The sequence below is a fragment of the Gymnodraco acuticeps genome, unplaced genomic scaffold (assembly GCF_902827175.1).
Source record: "Gymnodraco acuticeps unplaced genomic scaffold, fGymAcu1.1, whole genome shotgun sequence".
NCBI classification, from domain to species: domain Eukaryota; kingdom Metazoa; phylum Chordata; class Actinopteri; order Perciformes; family Bathydraconidae; genus Gymnodraco; species Gymnodraco acuticeps.
In genome coordinates, this window is record NW_022991003.1 from 668,776 (window position 1) to 693,047 (window position 24,272).

Here is a 24,272-nt window from a genome sequence, read left to right on the forward strand (position 1 = left end):
CAGAAAACTAACCCGGAGTTTTACAGAGCAAACTTCAAGATAGATAGATAGATAGATAGATAGATAGATAGATAGATAGATAGATAGATAGATAGATAGATAGATAGATAGATAGATAGATAGATAGATAGATAGATAGATAGATAGATATATAGATAGATAGATAGATAGATAGATAGATAGATAGATAGATAGATAGATAGATAGATAGATAGATAGATAGATAGATAGATAGATAGATAGATAGATAGATAGATAGATTATTGATCCCAAATTGGGAAATTCTTGTGTCCATGCAATAAAATATGGAATAAGGTATAGACATAAGAAAATAAACAGTGTAACTGGTGCACATCAGGTTTTTTTAATGCATTTTTGTTGTTCGAACCCAGCATTCAGTAATAAGTCATGCATTCAAAATGCACTTAGGCCTGAGAAAAACATATTTAAATATTAGCATCAACATGTTCTTAAAATAAAAGTATTCATCATGCAAAATGGACCATTTTAGAATAATATAGGCCTACATTATATAATTGGATTTATTATTATCAGATAATTTCAATGCTGCAGCTGATAGGGCTTATTTAAATTAACTAGTGTACTAGTATCTTAAAAATATGAACGTAAGAAATTATTCCAATACTGCTTTTACTACTTAATCACCAGCTTTATCATATTTTTCTGAAAACTGTGTGTCGTTGTTTGTAGTAGTCTTTTAGTTTGTAATGTGTGTTGCGAGTTGTAAGTAATGTGTTCCTCCTGTAGGGGGCGATGTTGAGCCAGTTTCTCCTCTACAAAGAATATAAAGGATCTGATGAAAAAAAAGAGAACTTGCCTTCAATTGTCCAAGCCTATCGTCATGGAAAGAGTTACTTTGTTGCGGCTCGCACAGGAATAAACCCCAAGAAACAACACTGGCCAGAGATGTGTGTTGATACTTTTTAGCAGGACATTGGTTGGTTTCTGATGTTGCTTTATTTTCCAATTTAAAGCATCGACTGAAGATGCGCAGGAACCTGTTTACAAGGGAAACGCTGCAAGTATTAGTCTGAGGGACTGCGGAGCAGGCTCACAATGCACCGGGATACCATTACTCATCCCTCTGTTTTTCTCCACGCCGGGGCACTTTGTTTCCCGGATGTTTTCATCAAGGAACGTTTTAGGATCTGTAATGGCAAACAAGGGTCCGACAAGTGAACAAAGCGAGGCTGCAGTACCGTTTCTGAAGGATTAAAACAACCCACGGTGCTTATGGAGGAGCTCTTCGGTGAAACCAGTTTTGTACCTGTTGTATTTGTGATGTAAAGAGAGGAAGAGAGGAATGTTATGAGGAAGTTATTGAGTTATAACACATTTACAGCCTGACGTTGTTGTTAGACTTTTAAGCACAGGACAATAGAGCCTCAATGGGCTGAGGATGCTAGTGGTCACAGTAGGTATATTTTAGACTTTTTTGGCGGATAGAAGTAATAGTTTTACACAACTGTTGTCTTCTCCTGTTTATTCTAAGTGTCAGATTATTCAATTTACTAAAGTCATAGACTACTGTGACACCTGATCCAACAGCTGCCATGTAATTTGAGACGAGTTTAATTATTAAAGTGAGCTAGTGTCAGATGTTTCCAAAACAGTAGCATAATTATACTCTAGGCACTATGTGCATGTAGGTTTTTCTTGCTGTTGGACCCACTGGAGAATCAAGATGTCAGCGAAAGCCAAAGCACTCTACACTTTCCAAAGTGAAAACAAAGAGGAGATCAGTATCCAGGAGAATGAGGAGCTGGTTATCTTCGACGAGAACTCGGTGGACGGATGGTTTCAAGGGGAGAACAGCCGAGGGGAGAAGGGTCTCTTCCCAGCATCCTATGTGGAAGTTATTCGCACTCGCTCAAACTCTAACGTGACAAACTGCTCCATCAGCCCAGCAGGGTCTTTGGGAAATGACTCCTCCTTTTTATCATCATCAACCCCAAACACCTCTTTGACTTTGCAATCGAATATCTACGACAATGATGAAGATGATGATGATGACTGGGACGACTGGGATGACAGGTCGACGGTTGTGGACGATGGTGACCACAGGAGCCCTGGGGCCAATGGACACCCCCATCACAGCCCACTGTCAAACAATCCCAATGTGCACTACCGGGCCAAACCACACATGGAGAGACAGGACAGCATCTCCGGCTCGAGGAAAGGCAGCGTGGTGGGCAGGAACTTGAACAGGTTTTCCAGCTTTGTCCGCTCAGGGGTGGAAGCGTTTGTGTTGGGGGATGTACCCATGATGGCGAAGATAGCTGAGTCATACACCATTGAGATGGGTCAATTGGGGCCAGTTTGGCAGGCGAGCCCAAAGCCTTTCTCCTGTTCCGTCGAAGACCCCACAAAACAGACAAAGTTCAAGGGTATCAAGACGTACATTTCCTACCGTGTCACGCCGAGCCACATAGGGCGTGCCGTGTACAGACGCTACAAACATTTTGACTGGCTGTACAACCGCTTACTGCACAAGTTCACTGTGATCTCCGTGCCTCACCTGCCTGAGAAGCAGGCCACGGGGCGATTTGAGGAAGACTTCATCGAGAAGCGCAAAAGGCGACTGATACTGTGGATGAACCACATGACCAGTCACCCAGTACTCTCCCAGTATGAAGGCTTAGAGCACTTTCTAATGTGTACTGATGACAAGCAGTGGAAATTGGGCAAGAGGCGGCAAGAAAAGGACGAGATGGTTGGTGCCCATTTCATGCTGACCCTTCAGATCCCCAACGAGCACCAGGACCTTCAGGATGTAGAGGAGCGCATCGACACCTTCAAGGCCTTTGCTAAGAAAATGGATGACAGCGTTTTGCAGCTCACACATGTTGCTTCGGAGCTGGTTCGTAAACACCTGGGTGGGTTCAGGAAGGAGTTCCAGCGGCTGGGAAATTCTTTCCAATCTATCAGCCATGCGTTCACGCTGGACCCTCCCAACAGCTCAGAGAATCTCAACAAAGCCATCTCCCATACGGGCCGCACCTACGAGAACATTGGAGAGCTGTTCGCAGAGCAACCTAAGAATGACCTCTTCCTTATGCTGGACAAGCTGTCCCTCTACCAAGGCCTGCTCGCCAACTTCCCGGACATTATTCATCTACAGAAAGGTAAAATCATATATGAGAAGTTTCAGTGTGTGAGAAATGTATTTTATGTCCTTCTGTATTTCATTACATTACATTACAGGGAAACTACAACATGTGAATGGTGATTACTTTCATAATCCACACAGATGTTTGGATGAGTCCTCAGCCTTCCATCTGATTTGATTTCCTGCAGCTTCATTCATGTTTTACTGTCCAAAGGCAGATATTTTTCCAGCCATCAGGACCCATAATTACATAATTTCATAGCACAGCAATTAGCATTTATCAAAAGGTGTAAGTTGATTATCATGAACTCTCAGTCACACACACCAATTATAACTCTGTAACAGGCGACGAATCACTTTTAAATTGAGACAAGCAGCAGCAAGAAGTGTTGCAAAAGCTTTAGTAATATATCAGTATGTCTGCTAAGTAGCAATGACCTTATGGCCAGTGATCACATTTTTCTCTCAAACTGTCCTATATTTTGTTACGGATGACAGGTTAGGTCATCTCCCCTTCTCACAGACAAACACATGCAGAGACAAGTGACATTTGAACCCAGGAATGGAACATATTGTCGGATGTGTTGCAGTCAGTCTGGGATGAATATGAGGTCAACTGTTCCACCTCATTGACCCCAACCCAACCAGAACAAAACACACACATACGACCAAATTCTCTCGGTTCAACAAATACTTTCATAATAATGACTGACTTAAACAACCTGGGCAAAGTATTAGAACAAATAATCACTAATTTTCTCCATTATGGAATCACACCTCAAGTGTAATAGTCATAGTGACTTTATTAGTTTCAATAGCTCTTTATAATACTGACATAATTCAGCGTGGTTCTAGGAGATTGAAGTGATATTGACAATTTACCTTGTGTTTAAATTGTGTGCATTTCTTTTGGAAGCTCAACTTAGACTCCTCTTGGCTCTGTCTAAAAATGTACGAGATAAATGGGCAAGAGGTTTTTTGTGGTGTTATTTTACAACTAACTGTCATGATGAGACAACGGCACCTGAGTGTAATCGGCAGGGAGTGGCTCATTGATATGTGATGTCATTTTAACTCATGTGACTACTTTTCAAGAAGTGGTTCAGCTTGTTTCCAGTTGTCAGCACTCACAACTGTGTGTAAGCATAAATGCCCACATTGAGAACTGGTACTCGTAGCAGCTAATGTTGGAGTTATACTGTTTATATGTGTTCAAAATGGCCACGCCATCACTGGAATCAATGGCTTGTTGTTTGACTGTCAGGAATTAGCATAACGCTGGTTAGTCAGTAACCTGCAAACCATAAAGCTAGCATTTTCCTGTAATAGTAATATAGCAGATTTGAATACTCTGCAACGGTGTTTATGACAGCTGATTTTCATAAACCTCGTGGTGAAATATGCTGCACTGTCATGCCTCTCCTCTCGTGAGCCTGTTAGACGTGGTCCAAGACAGTGAGAGCTTTGACGTATCAGCGCTCTGTATCAGTTCTCAAACAAATAACTGTATCAGCTGTTGGCGTTAGTTACAGAGGAAGGAAAGGGATGCTGCCAGGAGTGTACAGTAAATATTATTATCCTACTTCAAACAGCTGGCGATCATTATCCCAGAGGTCATCTGTGATACCATTCAGATTAGTGACATGTAGCCACTCCACCCACGGATACATGAGAAAAACAAAGCCTTCTGATATATCATATTAAAGGGTCAGTCCACTCAACTCACAAACTCAGCAATGATATCATTCAACCTTGGTGGGGCAGATCGTTTTCTGTGCAAAAGTCTTTATAGGTCTGGCTCTAAAATATTCGAAATACTATAAAACCACAGAGGACATTTGATTCACACTTATTTTATCGGGATGACAAAGGTGGATATCCCTAATATCCATAATCTGCTTGTCTACATACCACCAGGGTCAGGAAGAACAATCTGTCCCCCTGTAATTTGTCAAATTGATCATTTAAAAATCACTTTCTTTTTAGGGAGAAACAACATGTTTACCCTCTTCGAAATGAAATGTTTAGCGCATAAACAATAACAAGCACGCACGCACGCACGCACGCACACACACACACGCTGAAATGTAGCATTCAATCATTCATTTGGTTCTTTTTTTGGAAGAAAATATGACAACAAATGCCCCCTCTTCTGGCGTACTTACTCTTTAAACAAGTTTTTCTTAATTTAAATCAAACATGTGCAAAGTTTAGACTATTTGACATAGGCAAATATCTTGTACCCTGGCTTTATTTAGACAAACTTGGCTTATTTTTTAAAAATAATTTGTATAAAATGGTTATACTCCAAAGCAACAGTTTTTTCTTTTTAAGTAAAAGGTGAACTAAAATTAGGTTTGGTATAGGGCTGCTCAATTAATCGTATTTTAATCGCAATTACGATTATGGCTTGCAACGATTACGAAAACAACGTAATCGAAATAAAACGATTATTTTTTTATTATTATTACTGTTTTTCTTTTTATTACTTTTTTAAAAATTGTTTTTTCAGTTGAGTTATACTTAAAGTTCAGGGTAATCAACTGTTAAAAACATACCGTTCACATTTCTTTTCTCCAATAAATTGATGTTTTCAAAGTAAATGGATAATCGCTTTTAATAATCGTGATATCAATTATTGACCCAAACAATCGAGATTATGATTTTTGCCATAATCGAGCAGCCCTAGTTTGGTATTGGAAACAGTGTTTTTAATTTTTTGTACCCAACCTTGACGCGAGACAACACATACTGTCCTCGAGGAGGTTGTGTAGCAGCGTGTTTTTGAAGGCAGGGACCTTTTCCGGGTCTTCCTCCAGATGAATCCCCTTGATGTGACTTGTTCTGCTGAACCACATACAGCTGTGGCAACACTCAGATCCCACAGAACTGAGGTCAAGCTTTTCCGGTGATCTCCTCCTCCTCCTCAGGTCCTCATTGCTGCTTTTTTTGCCTCACCGAGTTCTATAATAGTTGTTTCTAACTGTGATCCTGTTGAGCATGTGAACTACAGGAATGTTAACTCTCTATGAGATGTGATGCGGGGTAGCGACTGCATGTGGCCTTGATAAAAAGGATACAGGGAGAAGATTTAGGGGATTGGCGTCAACATGTCAGGGAGTGCTGCAAACATCTCTTTCTCCACTTTTCTCAGTTCTGTCCTGACTTACTTCTCTGTTGGTCTCGGCTTTTGCTCAATCTAGAAGTCATTCTGTCACTGTTTCGTTATCCACTTCATGTCTGTTTTATTTTCTTTCTCAAAAGAAAGTACCCATATCAGCTGTCTGGGCAGCTGCCCTGGTTTCAATAATGGAGAAAGTAAATCTAGTCTGGTCTCAAGGCGTGGACTCCTAACAGTGCTCTGCTGCACTTTGAAACCCTGCCAAAATGAATCCCAAAGACTTTGATCTCTTTTGAACACAATCGAACATCTTGATCTATAGGATTAAATACATTCCATTCTTATAGAATAGAGGGCCTACGAGGCTTCATTGTGAGGGCCAGATGTGAGCAGGGGTTCATTTATTATTTGGTAACCCATGGAAATACAATATGCTGTCTCTATTGAATTATTGTACATAACCATAAACTAAGCTTGTCTTGAATCAATCATAGACTTTATGTAAGACGTGGACATAGTCAGCGTAACGTCACCCATTGCTTTGTGGACTACAGTTTTGGGGCCTTGGTCGTTTGACTGTTTTCATCTTGGTTTTTTGGACCCAGAATGGACACAATAGAGTAGAGCAATGTACAGCCAAATAATGAACAGTCATTTTTAGGTCACTCAATTGTGAAAATTAACCTTAATAAACATACAGCATGCTTTGATGGGCTCATGGACGATAACACAGAAAACACGCAGATTGCTTAGTTCCAAAGTAGGGCCACATCATCACAAGGTAGACCCAACCTAAAGCATACCCTGCTTTATTGTATATCTTACTCTAAAGGGGTCATCATTTACCAAATGAACATCATGCTGTGTTGAAAAATACTTTACACTGGTGATTGCAAACATAAAGTCATCAGTAAAAGGTTTTCTAAAGTAATAAATCAAGAAGGAAGTAGGGTCATTTCCTTATAGACTTCCATTCAAATCGGACTTCTTCTTGCTACTAGCTTATTTGCTTCCTGCTGGATATTAGAGGAAATGCTACTGTAGTCACTTCACTATTGGCTTCACTTTTCAGGCCATCAAACTGGTCTTCAATATGACATTTTCTTCAGCAATTGTAACGTGTAAGGTATTTGTGCAAGAATATCAGTTATCATGTTCTGTAGGTTTTGTTACCTGGCAAAAAACGGAGGTACTTATCTGAGACAAACCACCTCACGAAGGCTTTGAATAAACACAAAAGGGTTCACAATAGAGTGAAACCAACCCGCCCCACGGTGAGGGTATCAGTCCGATCTGATCACATGTGTTTGAAGATGAAATCTGAGGCGTTGGATCTGGATCTGCGTCACCTGTGTCCCTAGAATGACTTGTTGAGGAAAGAAAGGCAAAGTTACAGTTCAATTCCTGTGGATAACAACAAAAGCGGTGATGAATACATTTGACTTTGTGGGCTGGCTTGGAAACGCCACTTTGGAATTATGGCCTCACACCAAAGCAAAAGCCATGACAAATGTGATGTGGGAATATGCAGCACATACACCAGACCTAAGCTGTTCTCATTTTATCTTGACACATTTTTCGGACATTTGGATTGTTCTTAAGAAAATAATGAGTGGTGTTTGTGTGATCCACAGCAGTGCAGACAATTATTCAGTTTGAGAATGAGCCAGATCCCCTGGGACGCATCCAGCAAGCCAGCAAGCCAGCAAGCCAGCAAGCCAGCAAGCCAGCAAGCCAGCAAGCCAGCAAGCCAGCAAGCCAGCAAGCCAGCAAGCCAGCAAGCCAGCAAGCCAGCAAGCCAGCAAGCCAGCAAGCCAGCAAGCCAGCAAGCCAGCAAGCCAGCAAGCCAGCAAGCAAGCCAGACTTTAATCTGGACAAGAGTTTAGTTGTCCTCCATATGGCAACACATTACACCACATGCAGGCTCTATCAGTTTCCCCCTTCATCTGCAACAGGGGGTTGTCTTAACTTTGGGATTCTGCCTGCTTTTAAATGCATTTTTATCTGAACAGTATTCAATCAATGTTGTTTAGTTTCCAAAGTGCTAACTCATGCCGTGTTTATATTTTCTGACAAACATGTTACCGATTAACATTCAAGAAAACACACCAGAAAAGAATGCTCTGTCAGCAGGTAGAACCCCAGGCTAGGGTTTCAGGAACGTGCCATGGCCCAGTTATTGCACCTGTTTAAACATTGATTGTATGTTGTTTTGTTGGCTACAGTTCACATAGCTGTCTGTGGTGACTATGGAGAGCAAATGTTTTCTCTCTCCTATTTGCTAACTCATAAATCTTGACAAAGGCTTTCGTCTTCACACATACTGTCTATCCACATGCTTCTGCATTCCTGCCCGTGTTGGCCCAGTGCACTGCTGTTTCACACTGAAGGAGATTACAGATGTCTCCAAGAACTCAGTCTTTACCACCGCCGCCTCCCTCTTCTCACATTGTGTGGTTAGGTGTCATAAGACTGAAAAAGACATGAAGTAAGAGAGTAAGCTTATATTGAATGACTAGTGCTATAGCTGCTCCACATAACTTTTTTTATATATTCTGTCCCACTCATAAAAACAGCAGTAATTTGATAACACATTTTTACCTTTCAGAGTACAATGCGGTCTAATACAACACCACCAATATTCAAAACCTCAATTATAAAAGAGTTGAGACGATGCTTCACAAAGGAGAATAAATGATAGCTTTCTATCGTAGCTAGCTTCTGTCGTTTCCAGTAGCTATTAAGGCCATGATCAGACAAACAATAGCCCTTGGTTGAGATCAAATGCAGCCTCCTGATTCATTTCAATGGGACCACTGTTTGGCATAAGCAGTGAGGTTATGCCAATGTCAACCTTTGTCCGACATTTGCCTTAAAACAATGCAACATCATTGAATTGGACACATAATTAGCGAAAACAATGCATGTAATTGTGTGGCAATATATTGATATTATATCGATATCTTGTAATGAAACTATATCAATTTAGATTGTGTATATCGTAATATAGCATATCCTGGTTTTAAAGTATGTCTTAGGAAAGTAACTGCTGTTCGGGTTAATCCAAAAAGCATGTAGATATGGATGTGTTTGTCTTTCTGTATGTTTTAGCCTTGTGATTGACTGGCAACCTGTCAAGATTGTACCAAGTTTCTTGCTCAATGCGTGCTGAGAAGGGCTTGAATCTCCATCAACCCTTAAAGGGACAGTTCACCCCAAAATCAAAAGTACATATTTATTTTGACCTGTATTTATCAGTCTTGATTTAGGGAAATCAGCCACAGAGTTGTCTATCTTCTCTCAAAAATAATGGAAGTAAAGAAAAATAGAAAAGGAAACCAGATGGTGCTCAGCTTTTGGTGCTCATAGGGCTCACATTTTCTTCCAGATATCATGACCTGATTATTCAAGATAATTCACAGACGTTGTTGTCAGCATTTCAATTGAGAAACAGCACGGAAGGGTTATTAATTTCTGATTTTGGGTGACCTGTCCCTTATTCAATAACAATGGTTTTGGAGATAGAGTGCTTGTATTGTTGTGAATAAATGGAAAATAGAGGTAATGTTAGACATCTGTATCTGTTTATGCTATGATCAATTCATTCTTTGGCATCACATCCACTAGTTAGGTCATACTTTCACTGTGTATCTGCCCTTTGAGCTTCAGTGCAGCTAAAGTAACCAAAAACTAAAACGTTATATTCTTTGTCTCTGTTTTGCTACAAGTGTTCAGCTAAAAGGGAGCATTTACCCCAAAAGTATCCTTATATGTTACCTCCACTGACAGCAATACAGCTTTAAAGGGGCCCTATTATGCTTTTCAGGGTTTTCACTTTTCCTAAGTGTGTTATATAGGTTTTGTGCCTCTAAATCTGCCTGAAATGCATTGATTGGACTCTATTATTTACTTCCGCAACATAGTAACATCACTACGTACGTAGCAGTTACGCTTCTATTAGCTAGGGGCGAGACATCTCTAAGCAGTTGACCAATCACGACAGAGCCAGCCAACTAACCAATCAGAGTAGACTGGGCTCTGGCCCTGCTGCAGCACAGGAAGTAGGAGTTAAATAAAGCGCTTTCTGGACATTAAAGCATGTAAACATGTCACTGTAGAGGCACTAAATACATATGAACCTGAAAATGAGTATAATAGGGCCCCTTTAAGCGTCAGAGAGATTTATCTGCTCAGAGCTGTTGTCATGGTAGCACTGACATGGTAACGATGCCTGTGGTTCACATGGCGACACCATCCCTCAGAGGACAGCATTGTTAGCTATTGCATTCTCTGGTCTTTTCTTGTGTTACGCAAAAAAGCATCATAAAATATAGGACAATGGAAAACTTTTGTCATCAGATCAAGTATTTAATTTCATATGGTATGTCATTTGAGGCTGGATATCCTGATGCTGGAAATAATTTATTGCATTTGAAAGCCCAATTTATTTACATTGTGATCATCCAATTGTCTTTCATCACAGGGATAACTTTGTCTCTCTCTCAAGTAATTGCAACACTACGCAGTGAACAATAGTTCCATGGTAGACTCAAAGCAATACAAGAAAGACATCTGTTCTTTGACAAAGGTAATGAAACTGTTATAAATTAATTGCACCATCAGAAAAGGAACAGAAAGCCTTAAGACTTTAAGGAATTTAAGGAATCATTACTCTTGTCTCTCAAAGATTAGAGTAAAAGTGATAAGTTATACCAAGGAGTACTGATGTCCCAGTTAATGTTGACACCTTTGTAGTAATTTATTAGTTCATGTTAACTCATAATATAGTTATTTTTTGTTCCCGGTCGCAGCTTAAAATCCCATAACATTTCCATATCAAGTCCAACTTTTGATTTCACTGTGACAGCATACAAATAGCTGAAAAATAATGACATAAATCCCTTTGCTGAGTTATGTTATATAATACTGGGGACTATTAACAGCAGTGATGAATTATATTACCCTTCAAGATCAGTGATGAGCATTTCTCTCTTTAAAATCAAATCCATCTTGATAGGAACATGTCTGACATCGGCCTAGATTTAAAAGAGCATCTGTGTGGAAGTGTAGTACACTATAGTGTTTTAGATCAGATTCTCTGAGCGAAATAAGTACAGAACATCTGTTGCTATGCATGGATTCAATTAAGAACTTCAATTGGAGCCATTGGAATCTCACCGTCTTATTTATGTAAGCACCGTTGCAGTCACGGTAAAAAAACTAGATGTGCCAAAAGTTATATCATGTGTGCAGAATAAATTGACTGATCACAGATTAAGCATTTCTGGTAAGTAATTCCCCCTTGCAGGCCATAGAGGGTGGTTGTGTCTCCACATCCCTCGGAGTGATACAAAAAATCAAACGATTGGAAGCATTTGTTTCAGTGTCCCATAGCAAATTACCCCCAAAGATAAATTGACAAAGGGTAGCCTATACTTGAGATGGCTAAAAGCAGTTGGAAGCAGATTCCAGCTGGGGACATGAACGCTCTCTGTTTTGATCTGTATCTGATTTGGTGGGATAAACACTATAAGCAGTGGGGTTTTCTCATGTTTGTGTATCCGTGAGGCTTTTAAGGCCCACATTAAACGCTGGCTGTACTTTTGACCCTGTCATGCATTCTTGAAGCTGTGTTTCAGTTTCTCTTCTCTTCTAAAGACTCCCTTTCCAGATTTTCTGCACTTTTGCAATCTTTTGTCCTGTATTTTTTACTTCCCTTCCTTCTGTACTTAAATTATTCTGTCCCTTTTAATTTCAGTATTTACTTAGTTTGCTTTTTTTAAATGGAAACATCGCCAGTGATTTCACCCATGAGACAGTTCTGACCGCAATATGTGTGTTAGCTAGTTAGCTTTCTTAGCTTAGCTTTTTTCTCCCACTTTCATTACCCTACTTATTATTTTCACCCATAAGAAGTAAACAGCTATGTGTTTTACCTTCGGAATAACCTTATTGAAATGAATATTGTAAAACTATAAGAGGAACAAAGCCACAGAGTACAGATCAAACCGAAATAAGGTTAAAGAGCTAATGCAACTGGTTAGCGTTAGCATGTGTTTACTTGCAGATCACCCTACAAGTTCTTTGTCAGTAAGCCGTTTGCCCCTATTTCACATGGATTCACCTATAGTTTGCAAATGTATGCTGTTACTTTAGCTAAGAAAACATTGTGTAACAGCAATATTTTAGTAAGAAGCCTTTTTGTTGGGGTTTTCCTTGACTGAGAACAAACGCCTTAGTTATCAGTCCTCTGTGGTGCTTGACTCAGACGTCACACACACACACACACACACACACACACACACACACACACACACACACACACACACACACACACACACACACACACACACACACACACACACACACACACACACACACACACACCACACACACACCACACACACACACACACACACACACACACACACACACACACACACACACACACACACACACACACACAACACAACACACACACACACAACACACACACACACACACACACACACACACACACACACACACACACACACTCAGTGTTTTGTGGTGACAAGCCTCATTTGTCCTCTGTTGAATTCTTTTTCTGTTTACTCAACTTTCCATTGTGAATAACATCCACTAATCTTAGTCAGTCACGTTAGGTCTTCCTGTGTTTGATATCTTTGGTCCAAAATCACAGATTTGTTTATTTTACATTACAGAGAGTCCTGGCAGTATTTGGAAATGAAAGAAGATAAAGGGTTTTAGTAAGCAATGTTTTCATAATTGGTGATTGTATCCAACTTAACCTCTTAAAGGAAGGTACAACCTTTGAAGGAGTGTATCTTGAATTTTAAATTCCATTTTCCTAATGGCCAAGTCTTTTGGACGAACAGGTTATAAGTCATTCTATAATTGGTGGCACCGTTGACATAAACACAATAGTAAATAAGTAATGGCTTTGTACATAAAGCAAACCATAGAAACCAACGCAAAGCTTTAAGAATTTGGGTATTTTAAGGGAAACGATATTTACCCAGTGATCCAAGTAGGGTCACATCAACTTGGCCGTACTTTGGGAAACTTAGTTAAACAGGTAAGATAGTTGACATCTTCCCTATTTTAGCCCATTTCAATGCATGGCATTGTTCGATTTATATTCTCCTTGACAATACACTATTAAAGATAACATGTTTAAAAAAACGAGAGGACACTAACTAGTATGCATTGAAAATGGCTGCCACTGAGATCCATCATGTGACGCAGGTCATATGGTTTCGGAACAAACCATTTTTTTGTTGCAAGGGGATATTCTTTTTGATTTTTTCTGACAACAAATAGGAACGCCATGTTTTTTTATTGCAATGTGTGCAAACATTTTGATTTAAACTTTTTTCAGTTTACTAGCTGATCTGATGACTCAAGAGAGCCATTTCAATAATATCGCAAAAGTTAATTCTACGACACCACCTATCAACCAATGTTATTTTTATCCTGTCTGATTAAATACAAATTAAAAGGGGAATGATCATTTATACTAACAAGCCTCAACTTAAACGGCTCCACTTCAGTTTAATGACACCTTTATTTTTAAACAGGAAGAATTATTTAAATAGCTGTGACTGGAAATCATGGTCCCAGATGAGAAGGAGTTCAGATTAAACACATTTAAAGAACTTGAAACTGCTTTCTGCAAATGTTTGGATCTTAGAAGAGCCTTCAGTCTGTGGAGAAAAGTCATGCTTAAGAGAAGGGATTGGGACATTTCGACAGACATAAAAGAACCCAAGCAACACACATAAACAAATACAAATATCTTAAAGAGAGACTTCCGTTCTTAGTTTATTGTTTGTGTAAAACGGACAGAAGGTAGATGAAGTGCTGAACTTCCTGAATTCACTCTGCAGTGACCTCGGGCTGTGGGAATGGGGAATTTAGCAGATGCCTGAGTTCAATTCCCCACAGGGTTGTGGCCGTAATGAATCTCCACCGTCCTCATTCTTCTTCTTCTATACACATACTGTATGACTTAATAAACTAGACAGGGTATCTGCAGGTCTTATGAAGGACAATCTTCTTCTAAAAAGGCATTTCCTTTTCAAAATGTGTAAATATTATAGGCATATGCGGTCATGTTGTATAACAGGCCTGTAGCTAACACTGTTAATACAGCCCGCTCGTTATAAAGCAATTATGTAATGAAGGGCTAGTGTTGAGTTTGGCAGAAAACTTTATTTTGAATTGGTCAATCATCCATTCACGTTTACTGCCACTTTCGCAATTCCAGGTTGCATTTATTTAAATAATTATATCATCAGGGCCTGCTTTATGCACTGTTGGTAAGTAGTAAAATAAAGTTTATCATAATAAATAGTTCTAGGCCATTTTGTCCTCTCTGGTTTAAAAGACACTTTGGAAAGTATGATCATGACATTGAATATTCACTCATGGTGACATTTAACTAAGTGAACCCTGCAGAAACCATGCTAGAAAGCCTTATTTATGTTGTTTCAGCTCACACTGTTCGTGTCTTTCTTAATCCCCCGCTGAGCACTAATATCTAGCTGGCACAGACCCATGAAGCTGTCACATGTGAAATAGTGCAATCCTCTCTTTGGCCACCACAGCCATAAAGCATGCGGTCGCCAGTCTGGTTGGGCAAGATAAACAAATCTGGTGACTTTCTAGACCACTGGTCATGTATCATAGAGCACAGTGGCGAGCCGTGACTTTTATACCTAGGCCCTCTGGCAGCCTGGGAGAGAAGGATTGGATTTTAGAAAAGAAGGAAACTTAAACAGCTTTGGTTTTTTCTATAATTATTTTCTTTAAGTATGGTTTTTGGGCTTTAATTGTGTTAATTGCATCGAGTTAGAGAGCAGATTTAGCTGCAAGGAAGCATTATCTGATCCGAACATGTTGAAATAATTGGGTTTAAGAATAGAAGCAAACCAAAACAGCCTGGTTTTAAATCCAACCATATTTTTTGGTGACTTGTGTCATGTAACTCAGTTTTGCAATATAGAGAGCAGATTTAGCTGCGAGGAAGAATGCATCTTTGTGATGAGATTGTGCAATAGCTGATCCAAAGATCCACCCCCCATAAATCCCCGCTGCACACACAACCATGAGCTCCTTTCCTTTATGTCCCACAGACATGCTCTCTGGTGATGCACATTCTCCTCTCATGTGGAAAACTGAATTCATGAATGTAGGTCAATGCCACTGACTACTCCACACGCCTCCTCGCTGGAACAGACTGAAGGTGCTGTTCATGCTTTCCCAGACTTCTGCCATGAATTCCATACAAAATCTAAGGCATGAACTGACATATAGAGTTAATGCATACAACGTGCAGTGGATACATTAAAGACAGAACAACTAGCCTGTCCAAACTAGTACTGCTAGCTAGCTTATACATGTCTAAAGTCAGTATTCTTCCTGGTATGGAGATTACATTACATTACATTACATTGCATTGCATTTAGCTGACGCTTTTATCCAAAGCGACTTACAATAAGTACATTCGACCAGGAAGACATAACCTTGAAGAAAACAGAATCATATAAGTACATCAGGTTTCATAGAGCCAAACATTTCAAGTGCTACTCAACTGGCTTTAGATAAGCCAGTCCTTTATTAGTATATAAGTGCTTTGTTAATAAATCTATCGCTCGAAGTGGAGTCGAAAGAGATGAGTTTTCAGTTTGCGCCGGAAGATGTGCAAGCTATCTGCTGTCCTGATGTCAATGGGGAGCTCATTCCACCATCTTGGAGCCAGGACAGCAAACCCACGTGTTTTTGCTGATGGGAACTTGGGTCCCCCTCGCAGCGAGGGTGCAGCGAGTCGTTTGGCTGATGCAGAGCGTAGTGCACGCGCTGGGGTGTACGGTTTAACCATGTCCTGGATATACGAAGGGCCAGATCCATTCGCAGCATGGTACGCAAGTACCAGTGTCTTGAAGTGGATTCTAGCAGTTACCGGAAGCCAGTGAAGGGAGCGGAGGAGCGGAGTGGTGTGGGAACATTTAGGAAGGTTGAAGACCAGACGAGCCGCTGCATTCTGGGTGAGCTGCAGAGGTCGGATGGCACATGCAGGTAGACCAGCCAGGAGGGAGTTGCAGTAGTCTAGGCGTGAGATGACGAGAGCCTGGACCAGAACCTGCGTTGCTTTCTGTGTCAGCTGGGGACGTATCTTCCTGATGTTGTAAAGCGTGTATCTGCAGCAACGGGTTGTAGCAGCGATGTTTGCAGTGAAGGTTGTTATCTAGGGTCACACCCAGATTCCTTGCAGTCTGAGTCGGGGAAACAACTGAGGTGCCGATGTTGATTGAGAGATCAGCTCGTATGAGACAGACTCTCTAATCTGGTGGGAAATGCAGCAGAGCGACATGCCATTAGGCTGCTATGTACGTCATTCAGTCTGTGTGAATGTGGTTACAACTTTTTCTGCATCAAACTGAAACTAAACATTTAAGTATGCAATGAAACAAAAAGTAATTGTGTGGTTTGTTCCCTGCTTTACCTATAAAGTGTACAGCTTCACTGGAGTATAGGGGAAAAGTTATTTTTTACTGCTGACTTCCATGACGGAGATATTTGTATAGCATTACTGTAGCATTTTATTTCCCTTCCATATAGCTAGCACAACGTAAAGTAATCCAGACTCACCCAAAGCCAGAAGAGCAATCAAAATCTGAGACGGTTTTTAACTATAGTTATCTTTTATGACAAAATGTGCTTTACGGTTTTTATTTTTATAGTTTAATCAGAAGCACATTTTACAGCTTTTCACTGCCTCTATCATCGCTGCATTTTATTGGTACAAATGCATTTTTAGATTGTCTGAAAATAGTTTTTGGTGACTCTAAAGGCCAGTCCAACCCAAACACAACTAACCCGCTAAAAATGCCAGTAGCCAGATTGCAATAGTCACAATCCAGGACGTACAATGTCATAATAGGCACATTCACATGTATAGGATTTCTGCTGGTTACAAAAGGAAAGCATTTTCCATAACTAAGTTGAAAGAAAAGTCTGTCGGTAGTCATAATCTACTCCAAATGAAGGGTTGATAAATGTGTTGCCAGTGATTGACGCTGCATAAAGAGGACAAACCACCAATCTCAGTCATTCATGATCAATTTAACAAACAACTCAAGCAGGATATAAAAGCAAAACGAGCTGCATATCGAGGACACAATATTTGTCTGTGGGTGGAGGCAGACATCTAAGAGATGGATATCTCAAAAAGTTAAACAGAAAGTGAATCACCACATACCACCTACGATAACCTTTTCTGTTATTAACATTACGATGGCCTTAGCCTATATTCAATGCAATATGTGATGCAAGTCAAATTTCAGACTCGATCTGACCAATAAAGTATTATCGTTATCGTATCGTACTATACATCTACCAATATTGACACATAAGTGTTTTGTTTATAATATAAAATACTGTTTTTAAATTATATAACCTTTTAACCTTATCCCAGGTGCCTTCGCCAAGGTGAAGGAGAGCCAGCGGATGAGTGACGAGGGGAAGATGGACCAGGGCGAGGCCGATGGCATCAGGAAACGCTGCCGGACAGTTGGCTTTGCCCTGCAGGCGGAGATGAGCCACTTCCACCAGCAGCGAGAGGTGGACTTCAAACAGATGATGCAGGCCTACCTCACGGAGCAGATAGCCTTTTACCAGCGCGTTGTGCAGCAACTGGAGCGCACCCTGCGCATGTACGACGGTCTGTAGAGACACCAAACTGCTGCCTGGTTCAAGATGCCAAAAACTAGAGAAGAGAAGGAAAAAGGAAGATTTCGACTCTTATCAAGGCGGTTTGAGTGGTATTGGAAGAGTTGGAAAAGACTTGCAGATACATTAAGCAATAATTACTGGAATGACGTACTAAGCCAGTCTTTCACTTTGACGGATATAAAGTCAAAACATTTTGAGACCTACTGTACCTTTATATTTCTGAAATACACATCACATAGGCAATGTTGCAACATATTGTTTATTTTACATAATTTAAGGTGATTGTAACATTAAAATATGAATATAGGTTACAGATTTATACCTAATCTGTATTTTATTGTACAGTGTAACACCATGAAACGGGTTCTGTTTGTCCCCTTCTCTCCAACATCATGCACTTTGGATTCTCCTGGGACTGATTCATAGCTTCCAAAATGTACAATTATCAAGGAAAACTACTATAATATTCTGGTTCATTAACCACCATCAGAAAAACATTCCAGATGCTCTTCAATATAGCATTTTAGGATTTTATTGCAGTCACTGGCAATGAAAATATATCATTTTTGGCAAAATTACAATTACATTGGGAATGCACCTTCATCTCGCTCAGATGTTCACTGCAATTAAATGCATATAATTTTGTCTGGTATCTCGAGAAGTCACAAATATATATCTTAACTTTGCACCATGTGGAAGACTTACTGATATGATATTCAGTTTAATAGTTACAGGTTTAGTAATGTCATTTTTCTACGATTTTCATGCAGAAAGTGCCTTTACTTTATCCAAGGCATTCTGATGGAATATTTTTAAATGGACCATTTGTCTGTAGTATGGCTTGTGTTTTATAGGGGGAATTATTTCGAATGAGTTGCATTTAGTAAAACGTTTGCACATGTTTTTATACAGTAGTGGGTTATACTGTGGGGTGTGTGTTTATGTGTGGGTGAGTGAGTGAAATGAAATGAACTACTGTGCTGATCAATTGCCTTTTCCATCGTGTAACACAAAATGTTTGATATGTAGCAGAAGGTTTGCCTAGCCTACAAGTATGAACATTATCAGACAGTTGAGGTGAATGAACTGGTTGTGTGACGCAGACGATGGACTTAGCATTTAATTGCAATTTCCTGAGTTGTGTAGTCACAATATATCAGAGAACAGTGTTCCAACAATTATTTTAATTTGTCTGTCAACGAGTGAGGTTAACACACTGGTTATGCAGTCTATGGTCCGACTGATTGCCTTTGCATTTCCACTATTAAGAAACTGGGTGCGTGACATTTCACTGTTTGCTATTACTCAGCAGTGTTTGATATGCCAGAGGTTATAGGCAGAGCTAACACACCAAACACATTTTTCAACTCACCTGTGTGCGTGTGTACCAGCGTTGTGCTTTCCCCCGACTAGTGTGGCGGGTAGACGGTTAATATGGCTTAACAAACAGTCATGACAAAAAAAATGAAGCCCAAATAGTTACTTTATCAATAGTTTTACACAGTTTTGCAATAAATTACATGCGAAGATTGATACCACTCAAATGAATGGGCTATAAAGGTTTCAACTAGCAGGGGATTAGCTTAGTTTAGCTTATCATGAGGACTGGAAACAGGCTAGCAGCTAGACTGGCTGTGTCCAAAACTTGTCTCACTATTTAAAAAGGTCATATTTTGTATTTATTTAATATGTACGAAACCAAAGTGTAAAGCTTTAATTGGTTGTGTTATGTGTTAAACCACATTCTGGTTTCTGGTAGGCAGAATGAGTCAGCTGTTTCCAGTCTTTATGCTAAGCTAAGCTAACTAGCCACTGACTATAGCATTAAGTTGATCCTGCAGATATCAGGCAAAGTGCTTTCAATCTTTTCATCTTTCAGCAAGGAAAATAACACACATATTACCAACATTTTTGAGATATTCTTTTAATTATAGGCTATAGATAATATATCTTACTTCACTTCTTACAGCTACGATCATGTTGAAGTGTCACACTTTACATTTAGTTTTCCACACAGGATGAGTTATAAGTGACAGTAAGGATTCATTTTCTACTGTTTGTGTTTATTTCTTAATAACAGTTGTTCCACTAACATTACTCATCCTCTTTAACAAGAAAGAAAACAAATCATGGCAACTTTTGGGTTGACGAGACTATGTCAACCTAAGAGTTTAATGTGGAGTCTGCGTTGCATAATCAGCATTACCTCGAGAAGTGAAGGAAGTGTTTTCTTGTGAGCTTAACACGCTTCTCCAAGAGCAATTTCCAGTGTTTATTCCTCAGCTGATTATTCATTTTGATGGAAGAGGGTTGGATCTGTCAGTGGTGTGGATGAAAGGTGAAATGAAAAAGGATTTTCTGACATCTCTGCCTGGTGTTTATGAGTGTCAGAATGTGAGTTTCAAGCCTTATTATGGTTCTGCCACAACAAAGAAGTGCTGATCAGTGCAGGTTTCAGTAAACAAATGTGCCTGTGTGTGAGAGTGTGTGCGTGACTCAGATATGAGTGTCTCAGTTACTGGTACTGTTCAGCCCACATCTGCAGCCTTTAACGCTTTGCTGTCTGAATCGGGTGTTGTTTATGTCTATTTTTGAACAAACATTTCCTTTTCTTACTTCAGCATTTCTATTTTATTTCTGTCAGCAATTGCGCTCAATTGCAGTTTCTCCGAGACCAAAGAAGTCAGACATGTTCTGCTTCCTTTTTTACTTTGTTAGGTTAAAGTAAAATCTAATGTGCTGTCTGGTTTTGTAATTGAATCCGTTCTACTCTGAGGAAAATGTGAAGAGAGAATTTGGAATATCTAACAAAAACACATTCCATGAAGAAACTTTAGGACAGCGCAGAAAAAGACAGATTTTGGGCAAAAGAAAGAAATGCAAGGTGAAAAAGGAAAAGGGTGAAAATCATTAAAGAAGTGCTTGAAACCCTAATGAGACTTTTCTCTCATGTTCTAGAGCTGCATGATAAGTTAAATGCTAGGTATTTCACAGAGGGGACTGTTTCTTAACATGAATGTGTGAGCGGGTGAGGTGCAGGAACTCTATGCTTCAGCTTCAATCTCTGAAATAACAGATGGTGTTTTTCCGTAAGTAATTTGTCCCTTGATTTAAGGGAAGGGGACCGAAAAATGTTAATAAAAGCAATGAGGCTGAACTCTCTCTCTTCTTTGTGGATTTGTGCAGCAATGTTGTGAGTTGGTTTCCATGCATACATTATATAGACTACTCAAGTATTCTGGTTTATATATGAACATGTGAACATCATATTTTATTAACACCCATATAATGCATTTCTTAAGTAGTAATTTACAAAGAGAACATTGAGGAAAAACTGGGACACTAATCCTTGTAGTCACTTAATCCAATGATTCGTTATTTTCTCTGTTGTGGTGTTTTTTCATGCAGTTTTTCCACCCATGCTCAGGATGTGATGACACACACACACAAACAGTTTGTCCTGAATATAACCAAAGCAAGGAACCCAGGAGCTGTTATCCAAATTTCTGTTTAAACGTAAACACACTGACGCAGTCATGTTATACTAAAATAATTGAGACACAAAGAAATATGCTCAGGTTTTGCTGGAAATGTGAATACTTAAGATTAAATTCAAGTTCAAGAGTCGGCAATCTGTTAGGTCTATTATCTGCAGCAGAAAGTGTTACCGTGTTTTTAACCATGGCAACACTGTGGCTGGCATCATTTTTTCAGACTAATATCTCAACAACTGTTAGATGGATTGCCATACAGTTTTGTGCAGACATTCATGATCCCCACTGGCAGAAGCAGACTGATGCTAAGTGATCGTCTGGCTTTTCCTACAGTGCCACCAGAGAGGTTACTAGACTAGAAAACTACTGGTGGGATTTTTGTGACTTGAGCTTATATATTACAAATATTTAAATGGATGAATTAGACTCACTTTGAACTCTCAACTACTCCCTCACAGATATGCGAGTATGACTGTCATGTTTCATATTTATGCTGTTTTAGGCATTTGTGCTAAAAAAATATTTTTGATGAAAAAATGCCACACTTGTCAGATTGGTATGGACATAGTTTGGGCAACTGGTTCAACTCTGCAGGAAAATCGCTCACATTATTTTAATTGTTCAATAATTGAAACCATTTTTTCTTTTTTGAATTCCACATTTTTGGGGTAACTTACGAGAAAGCATCTTCTAAAAAAGACACAATCCCTGTTGTTTAGCTGAATGTCTCTGAATAAGGCCAGTCTGATATTAACTTTTAGTCTAAGAACATTTAATTGGAAGTTTCCTAATATAAGTGAGGCCTTCCTGCTGGGTTAATGCTTGGAGACAGTCAGCTGATGAATGCCAAACTGGAGCCATGTACATAAAGAGAAACTCCGACCTTCCCCTTTAATGTGATCCAGATGTTTCGGAGGCAAACATTTCATTTGGACAGCTCAAATCATCAGCGATGTTGTTAAAGTGAATTAGGTGTGTTGGCATAAATCTTAATTATATTGAGCTCCTACTATTTTAACATTGTGTTCCTTTAAAGTGATAGTTCCTCTCTTGTGTTGACATGAAATAGATGCTTAATGAGGACACATTTGCTCCACTCTTTGTCAAGAACAAAGTACCCAAACCCACTTTCAATCTTTTCAACGGAAAAAAACTAAATGTCCAGATGTTTCTATTAGAGCCCAATGCTGGCGTCTGATGGTAATGTTTCAGACTGTTTAAGGTTTTGGTATGCAACTGGAGTGGCGGGGTGATGTCACCTTCGTGATATGTGCCAGAAGTTGGAGAAGGTGTCATCGAGTTTTCTTAGAAACTCAAGACTGACAGAGGAGTGTACATCTACATTCAGGGCATAAATCACGACACTACTTAGAGTGGTGAAAGCAGATTTAAACTGTGTTTGCAGACTTATTAGGTTTGCCTGCCATACACTTCTATGATGTACACCACAGGATATTAGAGAAGCAAAAAGGCCTCAATGGCAGTAAAATGACACCTTGGAAAAAGTTTCAAAAGCTTGAGGTATTGCCAAAGTAATGCTAACAGTGCAATTCTCCACACAAGAATTTGTGTGAGCCAAGGAAGTGGAGGAGATGAAAAACGGTCAACTCTGCCTCCTTTCAAGCTTTTCCATCAGACACAGCTGAGTGAGCTAACTACCTTTTTTTCTTGAGAAGGGAACAGTTATTGAAACGGCTCCAGCGTGGTACAAAATGTCTCCCATAAAAACTCAAAAATGTCCTGTTGCTACTGGTCTGGTCATGCTCAGGTGTCATGTTACGAGTCACTTTCACATTACTCAGCACATCCTTAATTTCTCATGGTATAAACTTCTGAAGTAACTCACCTGGCTACTCTAAAGGGAACGTGTGGATTTCTTCAGTGCTGCTGCAGGGGCACATGGTAAAAGCGTTAAGGCCTAAAGTGCCAGCAGATGTCTATAAAAGAACAAAACCACAAGATACTGAAAGAAAGAAAAGAGCATTTCATGTCTGCATAGGAGGAGAAGTGCACCTCCAGGATACCAGGACGCACCCAGAGTCCTCATTTTATTCCCTTAATGAAAAATCAGTCTGCACTCCCAGCACAGCATCTAATGTGTTTGGTTACCAGCTGTCTGCAACTGTTTGACATGAAGCACACATTACTTTTCCAAACATGTCAAGACTCCAAGTTTTAAACCTCAAATTTCCCAGTCATTTGTAAGTTAAACTCCCTGAAATATGTGGTCTGTACGTCGAGCAGTAAACGGGATGTGTGTGTTAAGAAAATGTCATTGCTCTCACATTCACGGGTGACCAGAAAGGATTGTTGTCCCACTCCAGGAGTGACATCATGACATGACATGTCACTTGTTAGACGCTTTTATCCAAAGCGACTTACATACTCAATACTGTGGACAATCCCCAGAGGAGCAATTTGGGGTGAAGTGTCTTGCCCAGGGACATGGACTTGACCTCAAGAGTGCAGGGGATTACAGCGTCTTCCTCGAGCATTTGCAGGAAACAAAGGCAACAGATGGTCGTATCAACACACATGGTGGGTTTGGTAATCCCTCCTCCTCTCGCTCATGCTGCTGGCAGGGCCAAAAGCCAAAATTCAGACCAGATTTGTGTTAGTTTGGGAGAGGATTCCTGGCACTGACTGTCTTTGGGAGCAGTTATTGTCCTTTCATGGGTTTACAGAAATGAGCGAACGAAAGTTTTTGTTGACCCTCAGAGAGTTGATTAAGTATTTCTCTCATTGAAGTCATGCAAAAACACATGCTATTATCCACATACCTCCACATTGC

General features: G+C 39.8%; 1 protein-coding gene across 2 annotated transcripts; it reads left to right on the plus strand.

The window, feature by feature from the left end:
• Positions 1 to 825: 825 nt before the first annotated feature.
• Positions 826 to 21,144, plus strand: snx33 (sorting nexin 33). 2 transcript variants are annotated; one of them, XM_034236151.1, is made up of 2 exons: positions 826 to 3,146; positions 17,731 to 21,144. In XM_034236151.1, exons 1-2 carry the CDS (start codon positions 1,706 to 1,708, stop codon positions 17,982 to 17,984), a joined length of 1,695 nt encoding a protein of 564 aa, XP_034092042.1. In that variant the 5' UTR covers positions 826 to 1,705; the 3' UTR covers positions 17,985 to 21,144. The 2 variants fall into 2 exon arrangements, with proteins under 2 accessions (XP_034092042.1, XP_034092040.1); XM_034236149.1 differs by lacking the exon at positions 17,731 to 21,144 and adding an exon at positions 7,886 to 10,362.
• Positions 21,145 to 24,272: the final 3,128 nt, after the last annotated feature.